Raw genomic sequence first — 14370 nt, 5'->3', positions numbered from 1 at the left:
TAATGTTAAGTCATTCATCCTTGAAATGTATATGTCTGATGCCAACTCTCAGCAATATTTAGGACAGTAAATGGGTTAGGCAAAGATGCTGCGCAAACATGCTGTGCAGCAGAGCCTGAATGATTTTAAGGTGAGGATTATGAAAGCCTGCACACCTAAGTTCCTTGTCTAATTTCCTTCAGGTAGGCTTGAGAAGAGTAATGTTTTGGCTGAACCTCAGTTTTATCCTTCCACTCTCTTCCACCTCCCTCAAGGCACTACAACTTACCCTGTAGTTGTAGGGAACACACAGGTGCAACTCATGCTTGCTGAACATTAATTTCCATAGGTATTGCCTTAATCCCAATATCACAAACAGGAAACTTTTGCTGCTTTGACAAGTTTCCCCTCACAGAAATTGACATAGTAAAATTATCTGAGCAAGAATGCTCTGTCACTGTAGTGCCCAATGTAATCTCTGGGTTCAGTGGGATGTAGATGAAAAGAATCAGTGGATAGTGGTAGAAATCAATGCTATGTGAATACCCTTGAATCTCTAGAAGCACTTAAACGACTTGCTTAGAGAGTAAATTGAAGATGTCTCCTTTGGTCAACTTAGCTACAAGTGCAGATGCCCTATCCAAGAAAAGAATTGATTTATAAAGTGTAGTTTGCTACAGTGCTTATAGTTTGCCATCTTGCTAATACAACAATCGGCAGGAGTAGCAACAGCTAAGTCAACTAGGGGATTTACCTCCATAATGTGGATGATTAGTAGAACACATTTCTACCTTTTGAAAGGTAGCATTGAGAGAGGAAAGAAAACAGGAATCCTATTTGTAACTAACTAAGGTGGCAAAAAGCTATGGCTGCCCTCTCATTTCTCAAAAACAAAGGCAAATTGTCTCCTCTGTCCTCGCTCAGAAAAGGTCAAGGAGAAAAAATGAGATGGAAGGAAATGACATCGGAAACCCTAAGAGTATCAGCCTCAGTTGAAAGAATGTTAGAATATGTTTAAGCAGGTATGGCCAGTCTAAGAAACCTGAGGAGGTTATTCTATCTCCATCTACTACCCCCTCATGCAAAGACAGACACCTTCTTCAATGTAAGATGCTCTGCTCCCAGTCATTTTCCACACATAAAAGCCAGTGAAGAATATATTGTACATCAGAATTCCTTATATTCTGTCCACTGGAAGTGTGCTTGGCTTTTGTCACTTTTTGTATTCGAGAAGTTTTCATAATGTCACCAGAATTACTTGGTAGACTTCAAGAGGACTTGAATGGTCTTATGACAGCTAGTTTCTTGATATAAGAGCTACCTTCCTAACTGATGCCCAGTGGACAGAGACCAGGCATGCTTTGCATCTGCTTGCTGTAAAACTACACTGCTCTTCCCTTTCCCTAACACCTCCATCTTGTGATGCTCCAGATATTACTTCTAACTCCCAAAAAGAGTGATGTGACGCAGTATCAGTCTTACATTCAACTAGAATTCAAGACAAATGCCTTATCTGCTCAAATTTTACCTAGTCCTGTATACTAGAACATGTTGTTAGTGCATGAACAGGCAACTATGAAGGCCTTGATTCTTTAACAATAAATCAAGGCGTTTTGGCTCCTTGTCACTCAGTGGTGCTGAGCTCAATGTCTCTGGGGACCTGAAAATGAGGCAGACTCTGGTGCCTTTCCCCAGGCTAAGACATTTTCTATGTATCTTTTCAGACAGGAAACCTTGACAAAATCCTAGATACTCTGGAAGAATGAACATTTCTTGTTTCTTTAGGATTTAGTCTGCACCCAGCAATGTATAACCTCATACATTATCAATCAGGCAAAAACTGTTCTCTTCAGGCAGTCTTCTTCTCAGTGGCTGGCTACCTAAGAGTTGAGCTGTCCTCCCATCACCTTCCAGTTTTTGTTCTATGTTTTTTCATACTGCAAACCACCTTGGATCCCCTCAAGGAGAAAGGTAAGATATAAAACAAATAACTCAGAACATCTCAACATAATTGCCCCAATTCTATTAACACCAGCCAGCTCTACAAAGCCAGTCAATACTATGGGATGCAAGATATTTGGAACATAAATAAGGCAATCAGTGGTTTGACTGGAGGGGTGCCTTGGCTTTTACATATTTCTTGTTGGTATGTGGACCAGCTTATTGTGTATGATCCACATAACAATGCTGACTTGTCTTATGCAAGGGTTCCTGATAGAGTAAATACAATAGTGCTCAGAATGTTGACACATATTGTAAAGTTACACTGTCAAAGGGGGCATCTATGTACATGCCAGTCCTTTCTCCTATTGGGAAACTGTCAAACTGGATTCTCTAATTGCCATAGCTCATACACTAAATTTTAGATAGAGGCAATATCCATTTGAGAAATACCAGATATTCAAGCTGGGTTCAGAAAAATAAGATGCATTAGTGAGCATACTGCAACTATATGGCAGCTTCAGAGGAATACCAAAGTTTCAGAAGAAAATCACTACTGTATATGATATATAGATTACAAAAAGTCTTTGACAGTGTGAATCATGAAAAAGAAATATTAAAGATTTTTAGCTTCTGGGTTCAATCATCAATCCAAATGGACACTGAAGCCAAGAAATCAGAAAATGACTGATACTTGGAAGGACAACTATGAAAAAACTAGCAAACTAGAAAAGAGCATGGGCATGACATTCAAGAGCAAGACTATGATGATTCATACTATGGTATTCCCACTTATTATGTATGGATGTAAAAGGTGGATAGTGAAGAAAACTGACAGGGAGGGAAATGGTCATTTTGAAAGGTAGAATTTATGGATAACATGGACCACCAGAAAGACAAAGAAGTAGCTGTCAGACCATATCAGATCTAAACTCTCTCTAGAATTCAAACTGTCTAAACTGATGCTACAATGTTTTAAACATAAAATGAGAATACAAGATTCACTGGAAAAGACAATAAACCAGGAAAAATTTGAAGACCTAAGGAAAAGAAGAAAACTTAACATGAAATGAATTGAGTCAATATAGGAGTCATGGCCTTTAGTTTGCCACTCTGGGTTCTTATGAAGGAGAAAGATGGGACAGAAATATTTTAAATAAATAAATAAATACATTTGCAATATCTGAGCAGGGCTATTAATAACAGAACTTTTTGCAAGTCATGAATCCATAGACAGGCTCACAATAAGTCAGAAGTGACATGATGGCATTTAACAACACTATCCATACAGCTAGGCAACCTTGTTCTGCACTTTCCAGTATTCTTTGAGAAGTTCTCTTGTGCCATAAAATTCTCAACATAATCTAAATCAATTGAAAATGCAACTTTCAATGAATTCTCCAGTCTCAAAATCATTTAACCCCCCTGAATAGAATCCCTCACAACAGCACAAATATGCAAAACAGGTGTTGTCCCTAGCACACCTCATGCAATGAATCAAGAGTTTCATTAGTTGCATCAGGTGTGCTTGAACTGGAACACATGAAACATCTGAACTGGCTAGGGGTTTTGGTGAATGTCACATTTGACTGTGTGTTAGAAATATGGTTAAGTTAAAAGAATGGTCCAAAAAGTTAAGCCGCCTAGAGTGGTCTTAATTGACTAGATAGGCGGGGTATAAATAAATAAATAAATAAATAAATAAATAAATAAATAAATAAATAAATAAATAAATAAATAAATAAATAAATAAATAAATAAATAAATAAATAAATAAGAGAGAAGATCATCGCCCTTCACAAGCAAGGAACAGGATACAAAAAGATAATGAAGGCACTGAACGTTCCTAGAGACACGGTTGAAAACATAGTTCGTAAGTTCAAAGTTAAAGGAACAGTTATTACACTGATGGTTGTTGTAGGTTTTCCAGGCTGTTTGGCTGTGTTCTGGAGGTTTGTCTTCCTAATGGTTCGCCAGTCTCTGTGGCTGGCATTTTCAGAGGACAGGAGTTAGAACTGTGTCTGTGTTCTGGACCACAGAGACTGGCGAAACGTTAGGAAGAAAAGCCTCTAGAACATGGCCAAACAGACCGAAAAACCTACAACAACCATCAGATCCCAGCCATGAAAGCCTTCAAGAATACAGTTATTACACTACCTGGATGGGGCAGAAAAAGGAAGCTATCAATGGGTGCAACCAGATTTCCGAGAAGGCAGGTCGAGAAAAATTGTTGTGTGACTGCCAGAGCCCTGCAGCAAGACTTGATGGCAACTGGTACTGAGATTTCAGTTTGTACAGCGAGGCGTGTACTAAACACAGAAGGTTTCCATGCCAGAACTCCAAGACATACTCCACTACTGACCCCAAAGCACAAGAAAAGCCAGTTCCAATATGCTCAAAATCATATAAATAAGCTACATAAGTTTTGGGATTCCACTCTGTGGAGTGGTGAAACAAAATTAGAACTTTTCAGCTGAATGGATCAGCAGTATGTCTGGTGGAAGAAGAATGAAGCATGCACTGGAAATAACACTCTGCCTATAGTTAAACATGGTGGTGGCTTGGGGATATTCTGGAGCAGCTTTGCATTCTCCGGCACTGGAAACCTGCAGTGCATAGAAAATAAGATGGATTCACTGAAGTATCAGGAAATCCAGGAGAAAATGTCATGCCGTTTGTGAAGAAGCTGATGCTTGGGCGTCTTTGGAGCTTCCAACAACTATCCCATTCATACGTCAAATTCCACCCAGGCTTGGTTGCTGAAGAAGACCTGGAAGATTCTACAGTGGCCATCACAGTCACCTGACTTCAACTACATATAAAATTTCTGGTGGAATTTTAAGAAGGTGGTTGCAGCATGCAAACTGAAGAATATTACTGAACTGGGGCTGATTCCATTTCTAAATAATTTAATTCCTTGTTTATGGTGCCTCCCCAGAAGATACTGTACAAGGCTTTATGCTTGGCACTTTGATATCCATGGTGGGCAGCTTAGATTGAATTGCTAACTCTAGCTGAAATAAGAAATAAATAATTGAACTGCTTGCATGCCAGCAGGAGTGGTCTCCTACTCCTACTCCTCTGAAATAGTAATTCATTATCCTGGTAACAACAGTGAGAAGAGGAGTGGAGAAGAAGCTAGAGATAAGGATAAAAGGAAGGAAGTTGTGGGAATACCTCATACCCCATCTGAAGAACCATCTGAAATGACTTGGCTTTTATAATTGAAAGATGTGTACATTTTAATCCTCTTGTATTATGTTTTTAATCCAGCATTTTGCAGAAAGTACATATTTGTACTTTTTAATTTGCTAGCTCTGTGGAAGTTCAGCTTGTACTGTATGTATACCTATGTTTTAAATTTGTGGAAGTTGGATGACCAAAGTGGTCAAAACAATGAAGACTGACTGACTGACTGACTACTGAACTGGAGGATATTGGTAATGAGGAATGGGCCAAGATTCCTCAGGAATACTGCCAGAAACTAATATCTGGCTAAGTATCTCGTTTGGAGCAGGTTATAACAACAAGGTGTTCTATTAAGTACTAAAGATGCTTGCCATGAAGGGGCTGAATAATTTTGAGACTGCAGAATTCATTAAAAGTTGCATTTTAAGTTGAATTTGGCGAAAACGTTTGAAGCATTTGTTGTGTTGTGCTATTTCAATTGCTTTTGTTTGATTTGTTCATTGCAAACAGCTGAAAGTCTGTAAATTTTTACAATAAACTTGATTTGCTATGGGGTTAAATAACTGTGATTACAACTGTAGGTAGAAATAAATCATGTGCAGAAGTCCAGACTGAACTGGTGGCTTTTTTTTCTAGCTCAGAAGAGAAGCTAATAGGACAAACTCCTTAAAGCTTGACAGCAAAAGTGGAACTGAATAAGGCAATACCTCATGCTATCAATTACAAGTCAAGGGGAAGAGTATGAATAGCTCACATTTCAAAAGTTTCACTTTTCATGTTTTAGCATATGCGTGCATAGAACCCATTTATAAGATTATATAGAGCCATAAAGGAATTACTTAAATTTGGTATTTTTAATATGACAGTTTGCCCGTTTAGGAATAAGGAAGATAAAAGACATGCAAATGGAATGATGTGATGGTAATAATAAAATGACTAATCTTCGGGAGGCAGTGGAAGACAGGACGGCCTGGCGTGCTCTGGTCCATGGGGTCATGAAGAATCGGACATGACTTAATGACTCAACAACAACAAATAATAATAAAATGAAGGACCAAGGTCAGATATTGAGAACAAAAACTATTTAGGGCTGTCCATCATATAAAGAACCTCCACATGTAGCAGAGGCTCTGCGCTTCAGACAGTCACTCTTCAAGAGTGCCAACATGGGGGTTGTGTGTGATTGTGTGCTCGCCTCCTCACATGTTCATAAACATGTTTTGAAGAACTGATTGAACTTTTTTTAGTCATATTCAAAACAGATGTGCTTTGTAGTTAGTAAAGAGTAATTTTCAACATCTTTGGTCAGCATTCTGCTACTTCCTTACACTGATAGAGGATGACCATCAGAAGAACTTGGAGGTAGTGGAACTCTACTGTTCAGAGTTCTTAAATGCTCTCTGAATCTGTTCTGGAGACCTAGGAAATCTTTCAGAGCAGAGTTACAAGTGCCACAGAGTCCTTAAGGGTATGAAAGAGGGGGGAAGGAAAGAAGTCCACTGTGGATACATAGAGAGCTGTCAGGAAAAAAACAAAGGAAAAATAAAAAATAAAGACAAAGATATTATGGCACCTTAAAGACTAAGTGCTATATGTTAATGGGAGTTTTTGTGGACAAGTTCACTCCCTCCTAGTCCAATACTATTGGGAGCTGTGAACGAAACAATTTCTGCTGTTGCAAAGACCAAATAGAGTCATAGCCACTGATTTCAATGGCCATTTTCAGTGGCTGAAATCCCGTTGCTCAGCTCTGTATGTACAATGAGATTGATGTAAGGGACCTTGGGACAGGAGGGGGACATGTTTATTTTCAAAAAATAAACAATTAAAAAAAGTTAAAAAATGCCTGACATTATCAGCCTTATACTGCAGAAATTAGATGACCAAAATTTCAGCAGAGTAATGTAAATAGGAACATTTCAGGTCTCTCAGTTTAAATTATATTTAATCTGTGTTAATCTGAATAAGGAGCAAAAAAGCAGCAAAATATATAACCAGCAAAATGTATAAACAACAAAATTAGATTTCTGTTATCATAGTTTTGGTTATATTAGCTTCACTTGGTGTATGCTCTTAAACATACAGCCTTTATTTAATCAGATTTTTTTACTGGTGTTTAGATGCCTGTACAAGCATTTCTAAAGAGAAGCTCTGCACTAAAAGAACTGTTCCTACTCCTTAATATGAGAAATTATGTCTGACAGTGGTGGAGTGGACTTGCTTAGTGAAAATCCTGCTGTACATACAGTTCTTCAAATAGTATCATTGGAACAGAGTGAACACTGAGATGTATGTGTTTAGAATCCCTAACAATACCCTGCCATCTTTACTGCGGATTCAGCTGCTTTTAAAATGTGGGGTTCATAAAAATTCCTGTTTATATTACATTGTCTGCAAGGTATCTTAGGAGATCTTCCTTTGACTATAACCAGTAACATCAAATTCAGGGCAACGTCAAACCATACTTACTTAAGAGGGATTTATTCTCAATGGCTTATTCTAAGAGGGATTTATTCCCCCTTAAGTGAGTATATGATTACGGTCTTAAACATGTACACTTAAACATTAAAAGATGCATGCTTTGGGCACACATGAGCTTTAAAAGATCTTAAATGTATCTAGACTGTGCTCAGAATGTTATAATATTTTGATACACACACTTCAAATGAAGAAATGACTGATGTATTTTAGCTTTTTACTCTAACTGAAACAGCAGATCAGAAGGATGTTACTAGAAACATTAGCTTGCTTCCTAATACTGTTATATATACATTGCTGTTTAAACCTCAAGCAATCTGGTCTTCTCCTCCTACCCCTGCTCCAAACAACAGATAACAAATTCAGTATGTTACAATGTAATAGCTCAATTAATGGTACTTTTGCCACTTATCAACAAAAAGAAAAATAAGTAGTTTGTACCTTCAGATTATTGAATCTAACAATGAATAAATAATTAATGGCCTAGGCAATTATATTTGTAAATGAGTACTCCCACTGAACAGTCCATCCTAATTTTTAATTAACAATCAATGTAATTAACTAACCAACACTATATCTGTCAAATAATTATATCAAAGCACACAGTAGTGTGCCAGTATAACATGTAAGGAAAGCAAGGGAAAGAGACTTCAAAGATGATGAGAAAACAATTTGTTGCTCAGCATCTTTCAAGTAGCAAAAGTCTTCCTCAAGAGGTGGGGAATATTCTGAATACAAGATTCATCTAAAACCCAACTCATATCCTAAAAGCTTAATGTATCATGAAAATGAACATGAATATTTAATATGAAGTTTATACTGAGACAGTAGATCTTTATTGCTTGTTCCTCTAAACCTATACTAAAAATACCAGCAGCATCAAAACCATACAAAATCTGATACCTTAGCAAAAAGTACTCAACACTCACAACAGGTCTCATTATCCTTCTAACTGTTTAATGCAAAAAGAGTTATAGAAATTAGTGGCTTTAATTCTATTTGTGAGCACATTAGGTGTGGCTGTCAAACCTTTGTCAGTGCAATGTACCGTATTTTTCAGTTTATAACACACACACCCTTTTCTAACCCCAAAATTAAGAAAACTTAGCTTTGAGGATTCAGCCTCTGGGCTCAGAATACGGACATTACGTCTGAGCCTACAGGCTCCACCTCCAACGAGGTGTGCTTGAATTGGTTTGTTCAACATCAGCTGAGGTCAGTTCCATAAAGCTTGTGATTGTAGGAAGCTAATTCTCCTGACTGTAGGAAGCTAAGCCTTATGACTGAAGGAAGACTGTTTACAGAGGCAAGATATGGGCCATTTTGTTCTCTCCTCAGCTATCTCAGCATACTTCCATTTAAAAGATGCCCCTCAATTTTTACTGTAATGATTTTAGGAAAAAGTAGTGTCTTATACACAGAAAAATACAGTAATTGCCTAATCAATCAGTCAGTCAATCAATCAATCCGTCCATCCCCATCCTTTGGTCAACTAGTGTAACATATGTCAGCTTGACTAAAACTGGCTTGATAATCTTCCATCTTGTCCCTTCCCATGGTACAAAAGAAAATGTAAGGTAAGAAATGCAAGGAATCAGAATGTGACAAGCTAAACATCAAGGCAGGAACCACCCTCTTGTTCTGCCCAGCAAATGACATGGACTCCTTTGAAAGTGGCTTAAGTGCCAGGTGTTGCAAGGAAGCTGATGCCTATTTAAAGCCACTTTAGCATGGTTTTTTTCCTTTAGTTCCTTCCCACCAGTTAATAGCACAAATCAATGATACATTAAGTTCTGAAGATACGTTTTTCTACATTGAAATGTTGGATTGCACAAGTATTTTTCATTCTAGAATTGCCCTGAGAAGAAGTTTCAATACTTCAAATGTTAGGTAATGTATTGTCTTCTGAGCACATGTAGGGATTCTTCCCTTCTCATTACTATATTAATACCTTTTCTGCTTTCTCTCCATAGCTGAAATCCTCTTCACACAGCTATGATGCATAAGGCTGATGACATCATTAGCTGCAGCAATTTTTCAGAAATAAAACATTCCTGATTTCTTCCCCAAAAGTCTTGAGGTTCCCTTGGGATCCCTTTCTTAATGGAGAAGTTGTTGGGGGCCACATGATGTGGGGGTATTTAATTTCTGAAAAATCAATGCTGGTGGGATGATTTTGAGTGATTTTCAGAAATTAAAGACTTCTTCCCCTTCCTCCTGCCTCCAACAGCTTCCCCACAAGAAACTGGATCCCACGTTAGCCTCAGAACTTTTCAGAGAGGAATTGGAGATCTCTAATTTCAAATAACCCACCATAGTTGATGATGTTATCTGCCTGGTGTGGGTTTGTATCATTAAGAACAGCCATTCTCGGCCTTATTTTGGCCATGGCCATAAACCCAGTATGAAAGAAATATAGGCCAAATCAGGATTGTATATGTTACATAACAAACCTTATAATGTGGTGTGTGAAGAACTGTTTCCAAAATGTGGCCCCCTTCAAATGTGGCAGGGCCTCACAGGGGGGCATGTGACATCCTTTAAAAATGGCTTATTTAGAACATAAAAGTTTGCTTCCTGAACATGTCTAATGTGGGAGACTATATAAACACTCCACACCAATTATACCTCTCAAATTCATAGTAAGCACCCTCAGAGTAGGTACGGCACTTTGTACGGGATCGAAGTAATCTGATTGCATCTTCACAAAAGATAGGATACATTGAATGATCCTTGCTGCCAAAACATAAAGGGGGAACATGAAGATAAAATAAGAACACATAAAGAAACAAAATACCTTTCAGTCAAAAGGCAAATATTTACAGAAGGAAACAAATATGAAATCATTATGAAAAACATTGGCCAAGTCAGACCTATTATGGCATGGGTGGGCAACTTCTGCAATTATGAGTCTCTGCTTCAGTTGCATTGGATTTGGCTGCACAGCAGTGGCATTATAAAGTGGTCTTGCTCTCAAACAAGTCATACAGGAGTACACATCTTGTTTAAAACCAGAAGCTCTTTGCCAATACTTTTTCGGTAACAAGTCCTGTGGTGCACAACTGCAATACTAGGGGAAGAGCATGTGGACCACATTTTGCTAAACCTGTATTTTTGATATAGAGTATGTTAAAAACATGTTTAGCGTACGTTAGTTTCAAAGTAAGAATTAAAGCATTATCCTGTTTTACATTATACACCTAAGTGTAAGAGTCTCTGAGCAGTTCCAGATGTTACCTTAAGTGGCATCAGCCAAACCAATACGTTATTTTGGTGATGATCCAGTGCAAATATGCATGAGGAAAATTTACTAGCAATGTATGCTGCACATACCACTGTAAGAGTTTTTGGTGCATAAGTATAATTATCTTATTGATATGTTTTAAAGGCTGAAAATCCTGCTGCTTAGAGCAGTGGTTCCCAGCCTTTGGTAACCCAGGTGGTCTTGGACGCCAACTTCCAGAGACCCCAACCACAAAGCTAGTGGTTAAGAGTTCTGGGAGCTGCAGGCCAAGAATACCTGGGTTATTCCAAGGTTGGGAACCAACCACTGGCTTAAAGTAAAAAAAAACTCCCATTAAATTTCTGTCCATTTCTTACTAGCAAATAAAAAGTCCCCTCCACAATTCCTGGACTGAAGGCTAAATAGTTTCTTATGCTAAGCAACAAGATTCAAGCCAGTTTGTTATATAATTCTGTTTTGTTTTAACTAATCTTTTTATCTTTCAGTAGTAGTTGCTTTACTCAGTTTTAATCACCTGCCTTGAAGCTCTTTTTTGGGGGGGAGGGCAGGGGAGTCAGATCAAAATCAAATATATAAATAAAAATGCAAATATGGTAGCATCTCCAAAAGGTCCTCCTAAAATACTGCAGAAAATACTACTGACCAAATGCAGAGGTAAACTGATTTTTCAAACCTTTTAAAGCTCTGTGTTTTTTCTTTATTGCAATTGAGAGACTGGAATTGAGATGGGCTTGTAACGGTTTGATACTACTACTGCTGCTGCTGCTGCTGCTGCTGCTACTGCTACTACTACTACGATGATGATGATGCATTTATTCCAACAAGAGACCCAAAGCAGCTCACAATATTAAAATTCACACAATTTAAAAACACAATAAGTTTAATATTAAAAGATAAATTAAACAATATATGATTTAAAATACAATTAAAAGATTAAAACATAAAAATATTTTCTGCTAAAATGGGGTTCAGTTATAATTGTTAAAAGCCTGCCTGAAGAGATGGGTCCTTAGCTTTTTTTGGAAGGATAAAAGGGCCATCTCCCAAGGGAGAACAGAGTGTTCATTATTTAGGAATGTTAAAATTATTATGTGGATTGCAGATAAATTTGTACTAAAGTGAAAGTACTTTCAAAATTTGTGGTTTGAAAAAAATAGTTTACGTAAGTTTTTCAAAACAATGAACCAGCCCCGGCAGCATAAAGTATATGAATTCATCAACATTGTGGCACCTGGCTGTTTTGCTTTTCAATGAACGTTTTGGTTTGAATATATAAACATAAATATGAGGTTATAGTAAATAAAACTGTGAATGAAAGAGAGTGAGTTATTATATCATAGTGCCATCTTTTGAAAAAGTGTAAATTCATGAGATATAGGTTCTATAATATCACATTATTGCTGGTTTAACAGAAATGTCAAATAGCACTCTCATAAGGTAGCGATATTAGTCAAAATACAGATGTTGCTCATCCGGTAAATTGATCAGGAGCAAAGTATATGAGGCTTTCTATTATGCTAGCAACACATAGTAATTTCCTACTGTTATAAAACCTGCATAAGCAAGTAAGAGAATGTTTACAGTAAGAAGAAAAGAAAAACATTTTGTAAGAGCTACAAATATTGGGAATGAGGCATACACAGTCATGGAAGACATCATCATCAAAATAACATACTGTACATGTTGATGTCATGAGGGGAGCAGCAGCGGTGTCAGAAAATCAACAAAGGAATTTTCACCATAGATTGCAATTTGGTATGGTTGGATGAACTATTTAGAAATATTTTTCTGGCTCTGTGTGTTCTGAATATGCTTAAAGGGTAAAAATGGTTTTCATTTAATATATTCTTATTTTACTAAGTTTGGTGTTTTTCTATGCATTTGCAAGAAGTACTTTAAAGATTTTTAAGGCTTTTAAAATTATAATGCTTTTATTTCTTAATGATGCATTCTAGAGTTGTATTCTCTGTCTTTATAGGATATAAGCTTTTGCATTTGTATAATGTAACTTAAAACATTTTCATTGTTATTTTTTATATTTTTAAAGATATTTTGCTTCTATTATTTTTACTTAAATATTTGCCTATGACTGAAGTTCAGGGTTTTTTTTTTTGTATAATTTAAGAATTTGTGTCTATAGTTTTCCTACCATTGTAAGACTGTATTCAATACATTTTGACTTGATAGTTTGGGAATGGTTGCAACATAGGAGCAAAGTAAAAAAAATTAAGCTTGTAAAAATAAAAAAATATGACACCTGAAATTATTGCAACAATGGAGAGACATACTTTAATACTCAGATGAATATGACTGTCTGATATTGTATGGTTTCATTCTGGGAATAGCCCTTTATTGGTATAAATGATAGCTATGACAAACACAGGCTTCTGATTTTTCCCTGGAAATCTAAAGAATATCCATAGGACTGAGGGGAAATCACCTAATATTTAGGTTTGAAGGTCCACCCAGGAAATTCATAGGTGAGATTAAATTCCAAGCTTTATTCTGGATCCCAGTCTAGATTTTAAGCTAATATGCTACATCAGCATTGATGCCTGCCCTTCTAGCTATAACCATTGTGCAGCATAACCATAAGGCTCTTAGTATAGAAAGGTATCTCCTGCTGCACATAGTCAGCAATGCTTGGATTACAAATAATAGTTTTTTAACAATATGAAACCATTTCTTTTCAAATTATGTAGGTAAAAAAGCAACCCCAGAATGGGTTGTCCATATATGTTTTTATAGAATCAACAATAGCAGAATTTAACATCTGGAAGTTCAAAGAAAAATCCTGCTAACCCACTGTTTATTTCATACATTTTAGCAAAGCAACAGCAGCTATAAAGTGTATGGTCTGCCTTGTGTAGGCAAAGCATTATTATTTGGTGGACCTTTAAAGTAACACTAGTAATCTACTAATTGTTCACTCACAAAACATTCCTATAAAACTACAGTATTCAGTTTGAATGCGAGTCTGAAGGAAAAATGTAGTTTCAAGCAGAGACATGCATTTACACATTCACAATCACACACAGGAAAACAGATACCTGGCATCTCTATGATGGTAGTCAATGGACTGAGTATGATGGGACCAAGGCAGAGTGAGATAATGACTGAAAGCACAGTAGAAACAAAAATAAAAATGTAAGACAAAGGAATGGAGATGAACTAACACACAACGCAAAACAGAAAACTGAAGGTCAGATGAGCTGAAGGCAGAACAGTTATAAAATAATACTCTCTAAACAGTTAAATGACTTTTAAAACTCGTCTCTAGAAAACAGACCAAAAACATATTAAAAACTGATAATGGAAACTTCTAATGGAAATTGTAATTGTATTCTTAACTTCTACATATCATGTACAGTACAGTTTATATCGCATGAACACCTACCATTCACATGATTAGTGAACTGGATGATTGTCCCAAAGTCAACAACACATCATGGATGTACTGAGTAATACATTCAATGAAGATCTGAAGGTATCCCTATCTCTTGGCATGTCAAAAAGTTGGTTCCTGTCCCTTTGGATTG

The 14370-nt window shown here is 36.8% G+C and overlaps 1 protein-coding gene across 50 annotated transcripts in view; it reads right to left on the bottom strand.

The window, feature by feature from the left end:
• Positions 1–14370, bottom strand: part of RIMS2 (regulating synaptic membrane exocytosis 2) — a 466814-nt gene that overhangs the window by 124546 nt on the left and 327898 nt on the right. Inside the window, exons 22-23 of one of the 50 annotated variants that reach the window (XM_078393634.1) lie at positions 13882–13947; positions 10216–10323 (exon numbers count right to left, since the gene is read on the bottom strand). The exons of 48 other annotated variants lie outside the window; for them this stretch is intronic. In XM_078393634.1, the coding sequence (XP_078249760.1) occupies positions 10216–10323; positions 13882–13947 (174 nt within the window). Of the gene's footprint in view, positions 1–10215; positions 10324–13875; positions 13948–14370 lie in introns of all 50 variants that reach the window. One more of the 50 variants, XM_020783438.3, reaches the window with a different exon arrangement.

The sequence above is a fragment of the Pogona vitticeps genome, chromosome 4 (assembly GCF_051106095.1).
Source record: "Pogona vitticeps strain Pit_001003342236 chromosome 4, PviZW2.1, whole genome shotgun sequence".
Lineage (NCBI taxonomy): Eukaryota > Metazoa > Chordata > Lepidosauria > Squamata > Agamidae > Pogona > Pogona vitticeps.
The sequence above is the reverse complement of the archived record's forward strand: the minus strand, read 5'-3'. Positions and strand labels throughout refer to the sequence as shown.